The sequence below is a fragment of the Bison bison genome, unplaced genomic scaffold (genome assembly GCF_000754665.1).
Source record: "Bison bison bison isolate TAMUID 2011002044 unplaced genomic scaffold, Bison_UMD1.0 scf7180017864473, whole genome shotgun sequence".
Taxonomy (NCBI): Eukaryota; Metazoa; Chordata; class Mammalia; order Artiodactyla; family Bovidae; genus Bison; species Bison bison.
The window spans coordinates 14,076,079-14,097,381 of NW_011495034.1; the positions used below are offsets into that span (position 1 = coordinate 14,076,079).

The 21,303-nt window shown below is 38.4% G+C and overlaps 1 protein-coding gene across 2 annotated transcripts in view; it reads right to left on the bottom strand.

Annotated features, from left to right (window-relative positions):
* The window catches only part of DSE (dermatan sulfate epimerase), a 79,947-nt gene that overhangs the window by 15,595 nt on the left and 43,049 nt on the right, over positions 1 to 21,303 (bottom strand). The window contains exons 1-2 of one of the 2 annotated variants that reach the window (XM_010861826.1): positions 11,056 to 11,394; positions 785 to 1,038 (exon numbers count right to left, since the gene is read on the bottom strand). In XM_010861826.1, the coding sequence (XP_010860128.1) occupies positions 785 to 1,038; positions 11,056 to 11,057 (256 nt within the window). In that variant the 5' untranslated portion in view covers positions 11,058 to 11,394. Of the gene's footprint in view, positions 1 to 784; positions 1,039 to 11,055; positions 11,395 to 21,303 lie in introns of those variants that run through there. The other variant, XM_010861825.1, reaches the window with a different exon arrangement.

Consider the following 21,303-nt stretch of genomic DNA (forward strand, 5'->3'; position numbering starts at 1 on the left):
TATTATAAAGCAATTATTCTTCAATTAAAAATAAATAAATTTAATTATAAAGAAAGAAAATGTGATATTAGCAATTATATAATACAATAAGGCAAAGCAGCTATATGGTCCATAAAAGTCAACTGTAAATTTGACCTGAATGATCTAGATTAACTGATTTTATTTTTAAAGATTTTTTTTGATGTGGACCATTTTTACAGTCTTTATTGAATCTGTTACAATACTGCTTCTGTTTTATATTTGGTTTTGTGGCCCCGAGGTGTGTGGGATCTTACCTCCTCAACTAGGGATCAAACCAGGATGCCCTGCATTGGAAGGCAAAGTCTGAACCACTGGACCACCAGGGAAGTCCTTAGATAGATTCTTTTAAAGTCTTTAGAGGGGAAAAAAAGAAGCAATATATTGACACACAACCTGTGTGTAAGGAATATTCAGTTCAAATAATAAACCACCTGTTTAGCTTTTATAAACTCTATCCAGGCTGGTTGCCTTCACTGTCAAAAATTGAAAAAAGGAATATTCACCACTGATCCTGTGTGTAAGGATATGACTTGGGACAATAAGAGAGCATACTAAAGTAATAAGCAGGCTCATGTAACAAGCAGAAATGAGGAAAGAGAGGTCTCTCAACTCTCCACGTGGTGCCCGAGGTAGTATTATCATCGTCTGGGCTTAGTTAGGAGCCAAGTGTGACCATGTACTTAGACTAGTTATAGAAATGTTTAGCTCACAACTTGGTAACTGTGACTGCTGTCAGTTCAAGGCATTCCTTGGCTGTACCTACCTTGATTCATCAGAACCAGGCTTCCTGTGAGCAAGGCCATGCAGTTGGTGGGCTGATGGTTGTGCAGGTATTGAAATCCCCATCCTCTCCTGTATGAAGTCTCATACATATACCCCGAGGCATTGGCAATCACTTCAAGAAACTTCTCCTGTTGTGTCTTGCTCAGGTAGTTGTACAAGAAGTCATAGGCAGTGGCAAAACCAACCAGGGAGTGAGCAAGTGGGACTTCATCCCAAGGAGCATCTTTCACCAACCTATAAAGGAAAAGAGACCATGCAAATGAAGGCCACACGGCTCAGAGCTCTCAGCACACTTTTCAAGAATCTACTTCTCAGAACAACAAAGGACACAAGTGAAGGTACAGTCCAGAAGGTTTAATGGCATAAAAAACAGATTTCCCTCCACGTAAGACATAAGCATAAAAGACGGTCTAATGTGAAAATCACAGACTTAACATTTTCTCTTTCCAGTTTCAGGCAATATTAAAATGTTAATTTTTAGGTTTTTTTTTTTTAACTCTTGATGAGAGATAGAAGAGTATATTTATATTCTCAAAGGATTGAAAGTACATAATATGTAGTGGCCGAGCAAAATTCTCTGGACTAACCCATTAACTAGTGCTCGCCCTCCCCTTTCTACCTGCAGTAGGGTTCTTGGCTCTGTTCTACAATGGTCATGCTAAAACAGTTAAAAGCGTTTATATATCCCATCTTACTTCCCATAGGCTGATCCAGGTGAAGGTACCATGGTATATAGTCTAGGTCCTCTCAATCTAGGCAGATGCACTTGGTCAACATCATGATGAGGAGAGTGGCTAGAAAGCTGGTGTAAGTGAGTAAAGTGAGCTGACTGCAACTCAGATTTCTGCATCTCATTTTTTTCTCAGAGTGAACTGCATCGATTTCAAGGATCATCAAGCACTTTTTTAGGGAAGTCTAAAAGCTAATCTGTGAAGTATTAAAATTGTCCTTTTCTAGGAAGGAAAAAGACATGTCTGCTTGACTTGCTATGTAATTCTGCAAAATTGGGTTGGCAAAAAAAAACCTGAATGAACTTTTTTGGCCAACCCAATACATTAATAGTATGTGGCCTACAGGAAACAGGAAGCTAAAAAGGATCTTTCACAATCACGGTTCTATGGAATGATCCAGGAAACCCTCCCTATCTGTTCAGGATGTATTTGAGTGATCTCTCAAAGAGGGAAACAAATGAAGGGTGTACTGTACTTGTGGGAGGTGGAAGACAGCTCTCAACTAGGGATTAAACGAAAGCTTAACATTTCTATGCCAGAGCCTCTTTTTGGCAAACTAGTAAAGCCTCAGCTTCTTTCTCAATATGTTTTAAAACTCCTAACATATAATACATAGGGGTACCAGGAAATGTATTATTTTGAAATATAATGATCAGTACAGATATTTTTAAAAACTGTGATATATGTGCTCCTTTATTAAGATATTAAAATTCAAAATGTAATGGCTAGGTAACTATGGTAATTTGTAAGTAGTGATGAATATATATAATATTTTGAGATGTATACAGTAACTGTATGATAGGAAAATATCTGTGACAAAGACACAGGTTCTCAGATTGCTATAGTTGGTTATCCAGATACATGATTTAGAAGAGATGCTAAAATTTCAGACACAGTGAAAATTTAGATGTAATACTTCTCTCATACAAACCCCACAGACATAGATTAAGAAAACTTAAGTTCTGAGAGACTACTTTTTCTAGATTGTGTTTCTCCTCTAGGACTTTATATCAGGTTGGCCAATAGGATCATTTCCATTTCCATAACGGAAAACCCCGAACGAACCTTTCAGCCAACCCAATACTAAAGACCTGATCATGTTAGAGAGGCCTTCTCTGCCCACTCTGTCAGTGTTACTCCTCAGCCCACAGCATTTCATTCACCTTCTTCATGTCTTTGTCCTCCTGGCATTTAAGTACGTCTGTCTGTGTGTGGGTTTCTCAGGTGGCGCAGTGGTAAAGAACACACCTGTCAGTGCAGGAGAAGCCAGAGACGTAGGTTTGATCCCTGGGTTGGGAAGATCCCCTGGAGAAGGAAATGGCAGCCTACTCCAGTACTCTTGCCTGGACAGTTCTATAGACAGAGGAACCTGGCGGGTTATACTCCATGGGATCACAAAGAGCTGGACACGACTGAGCAAGTAACATGCAATAGACACGTGTGTGCTCAGTCATGTCCAACTCTCTGTGACCTTCATGGACTGTAGCCCGCCAGGCTCCTCTGTCCATGGAATTCTTCAGCAAGAATACTGGAGTGGGTCGCCATTTTCTTCATCAGGGGATCTTCCCAACCCAGGGATTGAACCCAGGTCTCCCGCATTGCAGGCAGATTCTTTACTGTCTGAGCCACCAGGGAAGCCCAGGTTTATGTGTACGTATCCTCTACCAGAACTGAAGTTCTAAAAGGCAGGGTTATTTTTTCTCCTCTGCTGTATTCACTGCTGGATCCCCAATCCCATAACAGTGACTGGCACACAGGAAACTGTCAATAAATCTTTTGGGGAAGCAAGAAAAAAAAGAAGGAACAAGCCTGTAGGCCACACTGTTGACAGTGAATATGTGATGATTAAGAAATCAGCAGTTTGGAAGAATCGCTTGGTATTTAACAATAATCTCAGTGTTTGGTTAGCTGTGCTAATTATACAGCCTGGCGCTAACATGACTGAAGTGGATGAGCTTCTTAACCAGTTGGCCACGGACAAAGCCACCCTGCCAGTCCGCTTGCCAGTGTGTGTACTGGTTGTAAACAGACTGTGAGGAGGGTGAATTAATTCCCTATTTCTAGGAAAGAAAACAACTCACACTGCAAGCTCACTGCCAGGGAGTTAGAAACACAGTCTTCACTGATTCATGGTGACCATGGAGCTGGACAGAGAACCCAAGGCATTTTTCCCCCAGCCCTGCGTCTCTGCAACCATGTCATCTATAAATGACAGCACACGTGCCCAGTTGTGATAAAGCTGACATCAACGAGCTGCGACCACCTACTGCAGGCTGACATGTCTGATACACCCATGAACTTACCAGTCAACTTACTTTTATAGATAAAAAACAATTTCCAAGCTCCCACATACAGCTGCTTATTCTAAGCAGTTTCCAATTCAACAAAACACTAGTACACTGAATTTTTTTTTAAGTTCCTCATTGTAAGTCAATGCTTCATAAAAAAAAACTTTAAATTATGTAATAAAAAAAATCTTTAAAAAAAGTTCCTGGTACCATCAGATGCATCACTATATCATTATGAAATCTGACCTGTGATAGCTACATTTCTAAGAGATTATTTAAATTCTTTGCTAATTCTTATGCAGATACAGAGAGTAATTACGGATGAGAGTATAGTTTACTATCATGGAAACCAAAGGAAATTTGCTTCTAGCTCATGAATGGCAGTAAAAGATCTATCTTACTCAGTGTCATCCTAACCATCAGTTTGTCGGTTTATACTAAAGAATCACATTAAGAGGTGAATCATAAAAAAAGATAGATATTAATTTATGAATTTTATCTCACTTTAAAATATATATATGTACATATCCACCAATCTTTTGAAGGTGAGCCAAAAGCCTTCTCTTTGAATGTGGGTCTATGGATCAGTGTCATCATTTTTCCCTGCAAAGAACACATAATAACACAATTTTCAGCCTTGGTTTCTCTAATATAGGAAGAAATTAAAGATATTTGTGAAGGAATATAGAATCCTTCCAGAATTTTGAGTTTTTCCCTAAACTTTTTCTAATCTCATCCATATTAAATTATGATGGAAGTTTTTTATAGTAAGTCATTCCAAAGCATTTAAGCATTTAGAAACATTCTTTTTTTTTAACTTACACTTATTCTATTTGTAGATTATTAAAACTGTACAATTAAATGTATTAGTGATTATATGTATTAGGAAAGATATACCCATCTGAATGCAGAGTTCCAAAGAATAGCAAGGAGAGAAGAGGAAACCTTCCTCAGTGATCAGTGCAAAGAAATAGAGGAAAACAACAGAATGGGAAAGTCTAGAGATCTTTTCAAGAAAATTAGTGATACCAATGGAACATTTCATGCAACAATGGGCAGAATAAAGGACAGAAGCGGTATGGACCTAATTGAAGCAGAAGATATTAATAAGAGGTGGCAAGAACACACAGAAGAACTATACAGAAAAGATCTTCATGACTCAGATAACCACGATGGTGTAATCACTTACCTAGAGCCAGAATCCTAGAATTCGAAGTCAAGTGGGCCTTAGGAAGCATCATTACAAACAATGCTAGTGAAGGTGACAGAATTCCATTTGAGGTATTTCAAATCCTAAAAGATGATGCTGTTAAAAGTGCTGCACTCAATATGCCAGCAAATTTGGAAAACTCAGCAGTGGCCACAGGACTGGAAGGGTCAGTTTTCATTCCAATCCCAAAGAAAGGCAATGCCGAAGAATGTTTACACTACTACACAATTCACTCATTTCACACACTTGCAAAGTAATGCTCAAAATTCTTCAAACTAGGCTTCAACAATATGTGAACCAAGAACTTCCAGATGTTCAAGCTGAATTTAGAAAAGGCAAAGGAACCAGAGATCAAATTGCCAACATCCCATTGGATCATAGAAAATGCAAGATAATTCCAGAAAAACATCTACTTCAGCTTCACTGACTACACTAAAGCCTTTGACTGTGTGGATCACAACAAATGGTGGAAAATTCTTATACTAGACCATCTTAACTGCCTCCTGCGAAACCTGAATGCAGGTCAAGAAGCAACGGTTAGAATCGGACATGAACAATGGACTGGTTCCAAATTCCAAAAAGAGTACATCAGTGCTATATTGTCACCCTGCTTATTTAAGTTATATGCAGAGTACATCATGTGAAATGTCAGGCTGGAGGAAGCACAAGCTGGAATCAAGATTGCTGTGAGAAATATCAGTAAGCTATATGCAGATGACACCACACTTATGGCAGAGAAAGGAAAAAGGAAAGTGAAGTCGCTCAGTCGTGTCTGACTCTTTGCGAACCCATGGACTGTAGCCTACCAGGATCCTCCGTCCATGGGATTTTCCAGGCAAGAGTACTGGAGTGGGTTGCAATTTCCTTCTCCAGGGGATCTTCCCAACCCAGGGATCGAACTGGGTCTCCCTCATTGTAGGCAGATGCTTTACTGTCTGAGCCACTGGACAGCCAAGTGTGACAAAGAGTGAAGAGGAAATAACGAGCTTCTTGGTGAAGGTGAAAGAGGAGAGTGAAAAAGTTGGCTTAAAATTCAACATTCAAAAAACTAAGATCATGGCATCCAGTCCCATCTCTTCACTACAAATAGATGGGGAAACGATGGAAACAGTGAGAGACTTTATTTTCTTGGGCTCCAAAATCACTGCAGACGGTAACTACAGCCATGAAATTAAAACACACTTGCTCCTTGGAAGAAAAGCTATGACTGACCTAGGCAGCATATGAAAAAGCAGAGACATTGCTTTGCCAACAAAGGTCTGTCTAGTCAAAGCTATGGTTTTTCCAGTAGTCATGTATGGACTTGAGAGTTGGACCATAAAGAAAGCTGAGTGTCAAAGAACTGATGCTTTAAACTGTGATGCTGAAGAAGACTCTTGAGAGTCCCCTGGACTGCAAGATCAAACCAGTCCATTCTAAAAGAAATCTGTCCTGAATATTCATTGGAAGCACCGATGCTGAAGCTGAAGTTCCAATACTTTGGCCACCTGATGGGAAGAAAATAACCTGATGCTGGGAAAGACTGAAGGCAGAAGGAGAAGGGGACGACAGAGGATGAGATGGTTGGATGGCATCACCAATGGACATGAGTCTGAGCAAGCTCATGGAGATGGTGAAGGACAGGGTAGCCTGGCGTGCTGCAGTCCGTGGCGTCGCAAAGAGTCAGACATGACTGAACAACTAAACAACAACGTATTAGTGAAAGTGGCATAAACTGATTTGAGAACAAATACAACTGATACTTGCTAAGCACATAATCCTACTGGTGGCAACAGAAATGAATAGACACAGTAGAAGGTGGCCCAGCAGCCTTGACATTCAGCAATCTGTGAGGGCTGCTGCCAGTTACACAAGGCATGGAGGTTAATTTCATTGGCAATTCAGTTAAGCGGTGGTTAGTTAAGAAAATTAAAGAAGTTAAGAGGTTAGTTAGGAAAATTTTTACTGTATTCCTCTTTTTATAAGCTGTACTTTGACCTGTTTAGACAGCTGTTCTTAAACTAAGGCCCATGAACCCCTGGGGTCTCTTGAGACTCTTTCAGGGGATTCATGAATAAAAATTATTCACATAATAGTATAAAGATGTTATATATTGATATTCACACTGATGATGCAGAAGCACTAGTGGGTTAAAAATGTTGGCACCTCAGCAAGAATCCAGGTAGGAGCAGTGAACTGCTCTAGTAATCCTTGTAAGATTCTGCACACTGCCATGCACTATAAATTTTAAAGAAAAACACTTACACTTACGAATATCTTTAATAAACCCAGTTTCATTTAAGAATATCCTTCATAAAGTGGTAAAAATGATTGATTTTATAAAATATCAACCTTTTTAGTACATATCTTTCTAATATCCTGAGTGATGAAATGTAAAGTATGTATAAAGCACTGTGGGTAGCAAAGTACATAACTGTCATGAGGAGAAGAAATTGTGCATTGAGTTGAGAGCAACCAGCTCCTTGTTTTTTTATGAAATATCATTTTTACATGAAAGAATGACTCACTGACAAATTTCAGTTTTTTAGACTTGGGTATTTAAGTGGAAGTTCTCTTGAAACAAGGAAGCCTTCCAGTTCAAGGAAAAGGTTTTGCTGACAGTGACAAAATTTGAGCTTTCAATAAAAAAAAAAAAAAAAAAAAGAATTTTGGAAAACTTGTTACCAAGAACTTAAAAGTTTAAAATATTTTAATAAGACTTTTCTGATGAGGTCAGTGATAACAAATGTGCAGGAGATGTAAAAGACGCAGGTTCAATCCCTGGGTTGGGAAGATCCCCTGGAGAAAGAAATGGCAACCCACTCCAGTATTCTTGCCTGGAGAATTCCATGGACAGAGGAGCCTGGCAGGATATGGTCCACAGGATTGCAGAGTTGGACACGACTGAAGCAGCTTAGCATGCATATACAAATGTGTCAACATTTCAGAGATAGGAATAACTCAGAGAATAAACATTCAAATAAATAGGCATGACATTACAAAACCATGCAAAGATAAAAGATTCATTTTAATTGCAAAACATAGCAGTGAACTTTTTACCAGTTAAAATATATAAGGAGCTTATTAACTAACGTAATTTCAGAATCCACATTGAAACTAACATAAAATACAGATTCCACATAAAACTAACTTATACAAAACTACCATATGTCAAGTTCTAGTATGGTATCAAAGAAAGTGAAAGTGAAATCGCTCAGTCGTGTCCGACTCTTTGCGACCCCATGGACTGTAGCCTATCAGGCTCCTCTGTCCATGGGATTTTCCAGGCAAGAGTGCTGGAGTGGATTGTCATCTCCTTCTCCAAAGCTATGCATAATTATCTGAAAAGACTCCTCAAATACCCCTCCCTTTTTAGTCACATGTCTGTATGAAGCTGGATTTTCTTCATGTATTTCAACCTAAATACTACATTGCAACCAACTGAACACAGAAGCAGATATTCACGATTTGCAACCGTGTAAAACAATGACCTCTTTCACACTGAATATTTTGTTTCTAAAAATCTGGCTATTTTTTCCTAAAAATATGTTACCTATGTTAATATGAAATTGACTTCTTTTTTTTCAAATGAATGAATAAATATTTTTTAAAATTTCTTAGATTTAGTTTCTAGTATGGTAAATTTTAATGGGCATAGCCCACATAAACAAAGCTCTTTGATGTTCAGTGTCATTAATTTTTAAGAGTGTAAAAGAATTCTGAGTCCAACATTTTAAAAATCTGCTGCCTAGAATATTTCCAAAGGTGAATTTAAGTGAATTTATGTGAAAAAGAATGATGTGAACATAGAAACTATGAATTGCCCAGGTTGGAACACACAGTATTGATAGGGAAAGGCATAGGATTTATCATGATGTGCTGTTACCATAAATCAAGTTATGACTGTAAAAGGAAGAGACACAGTAACCTTTCCAAAATGAGTAGCTTCATTAACCAGAATTTTTATGATAATTTTATGGAGACAGATTGCTTCTATTATCAAAAACGCATTTGAACTACTATGTAAAGAGTACAAAAATAGGCACTCTAAGGAGCCTATTACTTAAAAGCTTGACAGCCTACTTGATGAAATGATAAAACAGTCACCATAGTAACAATGTTGGCATCTACTTTCATTTGCATAGATTTGAGTTTTAAATGATCAAATAATTATATTAAAAACTTTTTCGTACAGTCTTAGTAGAAACGTAGTCTGAAACACAGTCTGTAGAAAATTATTATCTGTGAAAAGATTAATACTTAGATATCTAAGATTAACCTTAGGCACTACAATGTTTGCAGAATACTCTGTATAATATCATTTAAATTTTTATACTATTTCATTGACAAATACTGTTAAAGTGAATATTTGGAGTAATAGAGGTTCTATATTCAAAAACCTAAGAACTGTCAAGAAATCACTGATATTTATTTAAATGCATCAATAATTTATTTTTTAAAATACTAGAAACAATGGGATAATGTAACTCCCTTTATAATATTTTGATTATTAGTTCTGTTTTCGAGCACTTTTTACAGCTTGACAATTTTATACCAGGCTTTTCATATGTAACTACATTTTGAAGGTCATGATTTGATTGATTCATGGTATAGGTAAGTTTATGTGTTTTCACAGGTATGTCTGAATGAGGTTCCACTGTTTATTAAACCTTCCCGAAAAGTGGAACTCAAAATAATCCTTCGTTTTTTTTATTTTAAGATAATACATAGTTTTATGATCTATAAAATATTTATATAGTAAATTCATAAAGTAGAAGACTCATATTTAAAAATCTGGTTTATTTTAGACAGTAGATGTTTATGTAAATATAAATTTAAGAGAAAATGAAGTAAGATTTAAAGGAATTAAGAATTTGAATGTAGAATACAGTGATGAACTCTTCAGAAATTCCCAAATATAACTTTACAGAGCAGAGCAGCACCAATTTCACATTTGCCAGCTTCACTGAAGTTATGTCTACTGCACATAAGCCACACCTTTGCCTACAGCATGTACTTGGTCACACCAACAAAACACGCTAATATAAGGCCAGTTCTATTTTTAAATGTAAATCATTTCATTCAAAAGTGTCCTAAAGACAGTTACCAGATAGACAGTCATTCCATTTTTCAACCAATGCCTCTGTATGCTTAGAAACAAACTCCTGTAAGTTAGGAGAGTCCTGTGTTACCAAGGCTTTTAAAAGTATGACTAATGGCAGTTGTGATTCATCTTTTTTTCCGTGAAGTTAAACATAAAAACTAGCCATAAATGTTAAATGTCAGTAATACGTTACATTTTGTAAGTAATTCCTACAACATTTAGCCAAAGGAAGTGGATTTCTAACCTGGCTGTGTCTGTGAAGCACAGTGGGACCCTGAGAACTGTGAATTGTGAACGGCCAACAAGAGCCAAGTAAGCCTGGAATACACAGAAACTTGATCTGGGGGCCTCTGAGCAGGAGCAAGCTACCCAAGGGGCATGTTCAACTCAACTCTGGCCTGGCGTGTAGTCCATATTCCAAGTGTTTGATCAGGAGACTAAGGGGCGGTATTTGCAACATGAAGCAAAATTAAGTATAGCTGGGAGGAAAGAGAAATTTATACTTCATGTTAATTAAGCACGTAGTGTGTGCCACACCCTTTACATACTTATTTCATTTAATCTTCAAAACTGACATTAGATATAATATCCCCATTTCATGGATTGTAAAAGTGGTATTTGGACAGGAAAATTATTCATTGAAGATCACATAGTTAAGGTAAATGATGAGTCATGAACGGAATCCAGGACTATCTGAATCTAGAATTTTTACTTCTTCTTGGTGGGAAGTACTGTGCTTTTAAAGAAAGTCACCAATTTTGCATAAGAACCCAGCCAGAAGAAAGAGCTAGTCAGCAAACCTACCAAGAGCTAAACTAGGCAGAAGGGAACTTATGCTGAAATATAACACAGGATTCCAAAGCCCCACCATGTTCAAGACAGAAAGAAGGTACAAGATGTGGGGAAAGGGGCAGACATGAGAAATGACAATGTGCTTACATGGTTCTTCAGGGTCCACCCAAGGAACATGTGATTCCAACCACAAAACATTCCTGAAACAGTTCTTCTCCCTGCAGACCTCTGGTGAGCCTGGGGCTCCTAATGTACTGTTCCAGGGGCGGCTGGTCCAGGGGCTGTTGGGCTTGAACCTGCATGCTGAGAATCTTCAACTCCTTAAGCTAGCCAAGACTAGAGACACAAATAGACAATGAGTTTTCCTTTTTGAACTTCTACTTTGCACCCTGTGTGTGTACTTAGTTGTTCAGTCATGTCCAACTCTGTAACTCTATGTACTGCCATCTGCCAGACAGGCAAGAATACTGGCGTGGGCTTCCCAGGTGGGTCAGCAGATAAAGAATCCACCTACCAATGCAGGAGACATAGGAGATGCAGTTTCAACCCCTGGGTCAGGAAGATCCCCTGGAGAAGGATTTGACATCTCTGTGTCTAGTTCCTCAGGGGATCTTCCTGACCCAGGGACTGAAACTGCATCTTCTGTGTCTCCTGCATTGGCAGGCGGATTCTTTATCTGCTGACCCACCTGGGAAGCCCACTTTAGAACAACCGCTAGGATAGCAGAAGGACAGAACTAGAATTGACTGTATACAAAGACATCTTCCATGAAATTAGAAGACACTTACTCCTTGGAAGGAAAGTTATGACCAACCTAGATAGCATATTCAAAAGCAGAGACATTACTTTGCCAACAAAGGTCTGTCTAGTCAAGGCTATGGTTTTTCCTGTGGTCATGGATGGATGTGAGAGTTGGACTATGAAGAAGGCTGAGCGCCAAAGAATTGATGGTTTTCAACTGTGGTGTTGGAGAAGACTCTTGAGAGTCCCTTGGACTGCAAGGAGATCCAACCAGTCCATTCTGAAGGAGATCAGCCCTGGGATTTCTTTGGAGGAAATGACGCTGAAGCTGAAACTCCAGTACTTTGGCTACCTCATGCAAAGAGTTGACTCATTGGAAAAGACTCTGATGCTGGGAGGGATTGGGGGCAGGAGGAGAAGGGTACGACAGAGGATGAGATGGCTGGATGGCATCACTGACTCGATGGACGTGAGTCTGAATGAACTCCGGGAGTTGGTGATGGACAGGGAGGCCTGGCGTGCTGCGATTCATGGGGTCGCGAAGAGTCGGACATGACTGAACGACTGAACTGAACTGAAAGACATCTTCGGGGAAAACGATGTATCAACTCAGAACTAAAAAAGACCATTTTCTTCCACAATCTTCATTTCTATATTCATAAAATCACTGGATTCAATATAGAGCACTACCATTTAACTTCATTTTAAAGCTACACATTTAATATTGCAAATATTAAATTCTAAAATTAAAAAGTTTAGGTCAGTCTGGCCCTACTCAAGAATACTGAGGAGTCAATTATGCAAAAGCAGAAACTAAAAAGAATATTCTTTTTTACTTAAAAAGTATTCTATATGGTTTACAGAGAAAATGAATTAGTCTGAATGTCAAAACATACCAAGTTAATATAAATAAAACATAGAAGAGTGTTGTTAAATGGGAAATGGCACTGCCATGTCATTATTCCAATGTTTAATTCACTGACACAAAGTCTTTCTATCCAAATACTCAATTTATGCTACCCCAAGTATAATCTACATAAATGGAACCAAACAGCATTCATAATTGTAATCCATTTTTGCTGGCCAAGTGTGCTTTGGGCTATTGCCTAGCCTAAAAAGGTAAGTAGGAGAAACACTGTAAGTATGATTCAAATTTGATAACAAGACCTCTGTTCTGTAAGAATGGCAGAGCTCAAAGGAGTAGAGTTTAAAACAGGCTTACCTATCAAATTCTAATAATGAATTATGAAAGTATCAGTTATAATGGAGAAATTTCTGAAACTTGAAAAGGTGTAGGAGAGAATAACACAGATTTTCCTGTATTGTTCAGAAAAGCTTAATAAAATGACTTCTGGCCATTTAAAAAGTAGCTTGGTATTTTATATGTTTAGCATGCTTTATATTTATATATGTAAAACATTTCTAAATGTTTCAGTTCAACAGGTCATAGATGTCATCACTTTAGCCAATGACTATGCAAGCATCCAGTGATTATGTGAGAAAAAAATGCCAAAAGTAGACAATTTAATTTTAAGAAAAAATTAAACATGCAAGAAGAGCCAGGGAAGTCAATGAGAATAACAATGATGGAGGGTGACTAGCTCTGCCAGAGAAGAAAACACACTTCAAAACTTCACTCATCAGAACACAGTGGTACTAACATATGAACAGATATACATACCAATGGAACAAAACAGAAAATTCAGAAATAGATGCAAAAACATATGGAAACTTGGTATATGATAAAGGTATGTGATCCAAAATCAACAGTGAAATGAATTACCTTTTAACAGGTTACATTGGAACAATTAGATAGTTATTTGAAGAAAAAAGAAAACTGAATTCAAACCTCACAGAACATAAGAAAATAAATTCTAAATCAATCAGGCATCTAAATGTAAAGTAATAAATATAACTCTTAAAGCAAAACATTGATGAATTCCCTTGTGACCATAAGGGAAAGCCTTTCCAACTAAGATTCAAAAACAAGGAGCAATAGAAGAAAAGAGTGACAATTTTGGCCATTTATAAATGAAATGAATCAAAAATAACCCAAAAACCTTTTGCATAGGAAAAAAAAGACCACAAATGAACATGAATAAACTGGGGAAAATATTTTAATCATGTATCTTAAATGCAGTTAGACTTATCCTAATATACCAGAGGCTCCTAAAAATAAGAAAAAAAAAACTCATTGGAAAAATGAGCAAATGACAAACAAGACAGTTAACAACAACAAAAAGGCAAACATCTCCCATTCAAAATTTTCATCTCCACTTATATTAAATCTGCAACAACTAATCAGTGAAAAAAAATCAAGTATGATAAACACTCCAGTAAAAGCTGTGGAGAAATAGAAACACTCTTAAAAATGCTGTCAGGGATGCAGAACAGTATAAATCCTATGGGGTAGAGTTTGGCAACAAATTTTATATGGATTTTATATTTTGACCCAGTAATATCACAAACTGAAAACCATATATGCATAAGGTTATTTATCATGGCATTATTTGTAATATGATCCTAACATGGTAAATTTTGAACCATGTAAATATTTCAGATGTTTAAAATTAAACATAAGTCAGAAATAAACACTGAAATGAAATGATACACTTGGGATTTGATTCAATATAAAAAGAACAAATAAGAGAATATGTTCCAAACAAAAGAACAAGATAAATCTCTAGAAATCAAATATGTTCCAAACAAAAGAATAAGATAAATCTCTAGAAATCAATCTTAACAAAATGGAGATGAGTGATTACCTGATAGAATCAAAACAACAGTCATAAACATGCTCAAAGTTAGCAGAGCAATGCATGAACAAAGAGCACTTCAAAAGAGATAGAAAATATTAAAAAGCACCAAGCATTGTAGTCATAGCACTGAACTAAATTCAAAAGGATTCAACTGCAGACTACATTAAGTGGGAAAAAAAAAAGGATCAGTGAACTTAAAGAGAGGACAGTGGAATTCATCCAGTCAGAGGAGAAAAAAGGGAAAAGAACAACAAAAAACCCCAGTGAAGACAGCATAAGGGATTTATCAGTTCAGCTCAGTTCAATCACGTCTGACTCTTTGCGACCCCATGGACTGCAGCACACCAGGCCTCCCTGTTTATCACCAACTCCCGGAGTTTACTCAAATTCATGTCCATTAAGTCAGTGATGCCATCCAACCATCTCATCCTCTGTTATCCCCTTCTCCTCCTGCCTTCAATCTTTCCCAGCATTAGGGTCTTTTCAAATGAGTCAGTTCTTCACATCAGGTGGCCACAGTATTGGGGTTTCATGTTCAACATCAGTCTGTTCAATGTATATTCAGGACTGATTTCCTTTAGGATGGACTGGTTGGATCTCCTTGCAGTCCATGGGAAAGGACTTTTGGGACACCATTAAGAAGACCAGTATACACATTATAGGGGTAAGAAGAGGGAAGAAGAAAGAGAAGTTTATGCAAAGATATGATTGAAAACTTCCCTAGCCTGAGGGGAAAGAAACAGACACCCAGATAAAGGTAGCCCAGAGTATCAAAAAAGATGCTTCTAAAGAGACCCACGGCAAGACACATAACATAATTAAATTTAAAAAATAGAAAGACAAGAGCAACTTATTATACACAAGGGAACTCCCATAATACTATCAGCAGAGTTTTATAAAGTGAGATGATACACTCACAGTGTTGAAAGAAAAAAACAACTGTGGATCAAAAATAACCAAGTAAAACTGTCTCTCAGAATTGAAGGAAAGATGAAAAGTTTTCCAGATAAACATATGCTGAAGAAGTTTATCACTACTAACTGGCCTTACAAGAAATGTTAAAGGGAGTTCTTCCAACTGAAATCAAAGGACACCAATTAGTAACATGAAAACACATGAAAGTATAAAATCCAACGGTAAAAGTAAATATACACTTAAATGCAGAGTAATAGTGTAACAGTGGTGGGTAAATCACTTATAACTCTAGTATAAAAGTTAAAAGAAGACTGCATTAAAAAATAACCATATAATAATAATTATTAGGGACTTCCCTGGTGGTCTGGTGGCTAAGACGCTGCACTCCCAATGCAGGGGGCCGGGTTTATCCCTGGTCAGGGAACTAGATCCCACATGCCACAACTAAGAGTTTGTATCCTGCAACTAAGAGATTCCGTGTGCAGCGACTAAGACCTGGTACAGTCAAATAAGTAAACATTTTTTAATAATAATTTTTATTAGATACACAATGTAAAAAGACAACCAAGGTTTCAAAATTTACCTCTCATGAATACTTCCTCTGGAAACCAGTGGAGAATTTAATTTCTCCACCCAAATTAGGACATATACCAAGGAGAAGACAACGCGAGATTCATGGCACAGGGGATCCACCACACAAGAGGAAAGAAGAGTAAGTCAACAGCTATACAGCAGATCTAGATTATAATCAGTCAAACGCCGTGGCAGTTTCCTCTTCAAGAAAACGAATTGTTAAGAATGCCTTATTAAAAATATCTTGTTGGAATGGGTTAAGAGATTTACATAACTGCGTGAGAGTCTGGTTGGCAACTGGTGATAAATGCACAGGAAACTAAGCAAATAAAGCAAAAAGGCTATAAGTAATCCTAGAGAAAACAAAAAGTTGTACACATATTGAATGTAATCACAGTATAAGATATGGCTCAGCTGTCAACAGCTTTTGCTTCATTATGCAAACACAATACTTATTCAATTAAATATGCAAACACAATATTCATTCAATTAAAATCACAACATATCTACCTTGGAAAGCTGGAGGGACAAGAAGTCCGTACGTGTTTATGGTAGATGGTATGTGTGAGACATGATGAGTGACGCATCTACAAGCCAAAGGATGCCAAGGGTTGCCCACCTGAAGCTGGGACAGTGGCATAAGACGGTTCTTCAGCATCTCCAGAAGGAACCAACCCTGCTGACACCTTGACTGCAGACGTCTGGTCTACAGAACTGTGAGAAAATCAACTTCTCTTTGTTTTCAGCCACCTCGTCTGTGGTACTTTGTTACAGCTGCCCTAAGAATAAGGCACCGACCTTACAGAATCTGACTTGTCATCACCGCCATCTGCATGCACCATCTTCCACCTTCCCGCTGCTGTCTGAACACGTGGTGACTCCTACTTATTTTAAAGCAATCCTCTTACATTCTGACTTCACCACATGCCAAAGGGCAAATAATTACCTGTGACATTGAGTTTAAAAACTGAGAGAGATACTTTAAGGGGGAAGGGGAGGGTGGGATGAATTGAGAGATTGGGATTGGCATATATACACTATTGATATTATGTATAAAATAGGTAACTAATGAGAACCTACTGTATAGCAATTACACTCCAATAAAAATTAATTTAAAAAAACACATTAAAAAAAAGTGAGGGACACTTTAACAATGGCAAAAATGGTACTCAAATTGCTAAGTCTTGCCGCCCTGATGGCAGCAAAATATCAAACTCAAAATGAGGCTGACCCTAAGGTGCTAGGATACATAAAACAATATTTTACTTTCTATTATGGTTTCCTCAATACGGTTAATATTTACCCAAGATCACTACTTTTTTTATGCTTTATCACAATTTTCCTCTTTTACAATATGCTTTTTCAAGGTTTTGCTGAAGTTGCCTTTTTAAAACAGTGAATGAACTGTGGTTGATTTTATGCTAGGTGCCAATTGGAAGTAATGTGCTGCAGAATTTATTCCACTCAGCCCTGGAAACCTGAAATGTAATCATTAATCACAGACTTGCACTGTTTCCTAATGAAAAAAAGATGGTTAATAATATATCTTAGGAACAAATATTCTGAACACTAGAATTATGGAATAAAGAAGCCACCTCAAAGAGTGAAGCAGTGCCCTCACTGGAGATCTTCAAGAAGAGGGATACTAAGAAGGGATTCTCTGAAAGGGAATGTGTCTATCAGCATGTTAGAAGGAGATTTCAAATTATAAATCACAAGCTATTAATAGATTGTGGAATGAATATAAGGGGCTGTGACCAGCTTATTTTTAGTGGAATTTAATGGCATGAAATAGAAAATAGAGTGCAGAGCATAACTTAAATGCTAGGCCTGGTTCTACTTACACATTTACATATGTAGTGTACATCAGTAATATTACATACATTTATGTGTATAAAGGGTTATGATGTCAATTTTACTTCTTACTATAGGTCAGAGTCAAAAAAGGTTTGAAAGTCACTGTCTTAGAGGATAAATGTGCCACATCAGATGCCTCCTGTAGGCAGAGAGGACCCAGGCTCAGGGCTGGCTTCCGTGCGTGGATCAAGGTCAAAACCAGGTTTCCCCGAGCACTTTCCAGCAGAGGATCTGGAGCTAGCCAAAAGGGAAAACCCACTGAGAGTTCACTGGAAAGGAACCCAGACCACTAGAGAAGCTCAGAATGTTCAAAGAGGGCAGAAGATGGTATACAATGGAGGCAGGTATAAAACAGCAAACGGGTCCACACAGTAATTCAAGAACGAAAAATAATTTGTCACCATGTAGAAAAGCAACAAAAAAACATTTCTCATCCCCTCAATCTGTTTGGGTTTGAAGTCATTTATTTTTAAGAGAGATAATGAAATACTACTTATGAACAGCATCCTGTCCAATAATGTTTATTTTATTCATGTCCTGGGGACACAATTTTAAAGAGTCCTTCTTAAAAAGTCATCTGGTAACAAAGTGGGAAAAGCCAGTTTAGGATTTTTCTTTGTGAATCATAAAAAATTTGGAAGATGCGCTATTTGCCATAAAACAGAATTAATGGGTAAAGTAAATTTAGATTAAATTATGAGCCACACTTGTAAGCCCCTTCAACATGCCATGGGCACTAAACACACCCCCAAGTTTTAGATCCAGAGTTATCCAGAGTTATCTGTTATACTGAAAATAAAAGTGTTATACTGAAAATAAAAGTGAAATGGCAATCCACTCCAGTATTCTTGCTGGATAATCCCATAGACAGAGCGGCCTGGTGAGCTCCAGTCCATGGGGTCGCACAGTCAGAAACAACTGGGCACATTAACTCATTAGCCTCCCCAAAGGCTGAATGTAACCACATCTGCTTTAACCAAGCAACAGGCTATGACAGAAAAGCAAAGAGCGGAAGAGTCAAACGGGCTTTAATAATAGTGTCAAATCCTTCCCATGTCAACAGGTTCTCCAAAGAAAGTAAAATAGTAAACTTCATATGGTTTTTCAAAATAATGGCTCAAAGTCTAGGGTGGGAAGATACTAAAGTTAATGTAAAATTTAAGCAGTATGTGTGGATTTATTCTCATCTCTCCCTTTCCCTAGATTTTTTCTAAGAAGAGTGAATTCCCTGTAATTGAATCACAGAAACAAACCAAAAGCTGCACATTAAATAGTTAGAAGCCCAAATTGCCATCCATACCTCATCAAGAATCTTTTTTTCTTTTTTCCCCTCAACTTCAGAAAAATAGCATGATTCACTCAAGTGGATACTTTCCTCCTGGAGTGCCGCCTGCATGATGTTTCATCTTGGCTTCACATCCAGAAAGTGATTTGAGGACACCCAAGTGGCTGTAATGTTCTTTTAGCACGTTACCTTGCCTTCTCATTCTTCTTGTTGTTATTCATTTATTTATTGTGGTAAGCCTACTTTAATTAAATCTGACCTGCTCTGAACTTTCCTTCTAAATTTTCCTATCATCAACAGAAACTAAGTCCATTGTATTTAGAAGCAAATTTTTTATTGGATAAAATCATTTTTTTCCCCTAATGACATTTTTTCAAGTCACAGTATACATCCAGCAAACAGGAGGCAGCTAAAAATAATGCTGGAGAGACATGAACTCAACATCTCCTCTTGGGCCCATAGGCTCTTCAAACTTTGCTGATCCCAAACCAAACCCTCTATTAGTATTCTCCAAGAGTTCCAAGTGTTGCTATCTCACTGAAAGGTCCCACCATCCTCTCAGCATCCCATAAAGAACGTTTCTTGTCCTTCTTGTCCTCAAATATAATTGTCAAGTCTTATACATGCTAAGGGGCTTCCCAGGTGGCGCTAGTGGTAAAGAACCTGCCTGCCAATGCAGGAGACGCAAGAGACATGGTTTTGATCCCCAAGATCATCTGGAGGAGGGCACAGCAACCCACTCCAGTATTCTTGCCTGGAGAATACCCTGGACAGAGGAGCCTGGTGTGCTACCATCCATAGGGTCGTGAAGAGTTGGACCTGACTGAAGCAACTTAGCACACACAGCACATACATGCGAAGCCCTAGAACTTTCTGGAACCCATCAATTCTTTCCCTTCTCAGAACCCCTAATCCAGGCTGTCACCTGGATAAACACTAAATGCCTAACTGGTCTTCCTGGTTTGACCTCTGCAATCTACTCTTCCCGTGTGATCAGAGATTCTTCCTACAACACAAATCCTTCCCATGGAGAAACTGGCAGCCTGCTTGCGTCTCCTGATGCGAGAACAGCCACCACCTATGCTTGTGTTAAAGTGATCAAAACAGGAGTTGGATCAAGCTTTGGCACCCAGCTGTGGGTGGAGGAACTCACTACACTGCATCTTGAGGCTGCAGTCAACAATATCCAGACGGCAGGACGCTGAACAGGTCAAAGGGTCCAAGTTCTTCCACAGATAAATTGTAACAAAAATAAAGGGATGGAGGGGAAACTGCAGATAAAGACTTAAAAAACATTTTTAAAAATGAACAAGACTAAACTTATGCCTAGGGATGCACACTTGAATGAACTATAAAGAAACATAAGGCGTGACTGATGACCCTAGAAGTCAGGGGAGTCTTTGTAGGAGGCAGAGGGAGCTGTGACTAGGGGGCCAATGAGGGGCTTCCCAGGGTGGCTGGCAAAGTTCTATTTCTGGAGCTGGGCTGTGGTTACCAGGGCTAGGCTTTAAAATACTTAACTAAGCCACACATTTGTTCCTATGCTGTTCTACTTTTATTTTACAATGAAAAAATCACACACACCCACACACACACACACAGATCTGACCATGTTGTTACTCTGTTAAAACCCTTCAGTGGCCTCACAGTTCTTGTAAGAAAAAGTCCAAACTCCTTCACATGGTGGACAAGGTCTTGCAGCATCTGGCTGTCCACTTAAGCCTTGATGCTTGTTTGTGCCCACCCTACATTAAATTTTCAGTTCCTCAAAAGCACCATGCTTCCTTATGTCACAGTCTCTGAACATCAGTTACTTCTGCTTAGAACTTTGAAACATGCTCTTTCCCTTTCAGTTCAGTTCAGTTCAGGCGAGTTCAGTCGCTCAGTTGTGTCTGACTCTTTGAGACCCCATGAATCGCAGCACGCCAGGCCTCCCTGTCCATCACCAACTCCCGGAGTTCACTCAAAGTCATGTCCATCGAGTGGGTGATGCCATCCAGCCATCTCATCCTCTGTCATCCCCTTCTCCTCCTGCCCCCAATCCCTCCCAGCATCATAGTCTTTTCCAATGAGTCAACTCTTCGCATGAGGTAGCCAAAGTACTGGAGTTTCAGCTTTAGCATCAGTCCTTCCAAAGAAATCCCAGGGCTGATCTCCTTCAGAATGGACTGGTTAGATCTCCTTGCAGTCCAAGGCACTCTCAAGAGTCTTCTCCAACACCACAGTTCAAAAGCATCAATTCTTCAGTGCTCAGCCTTCTTCACA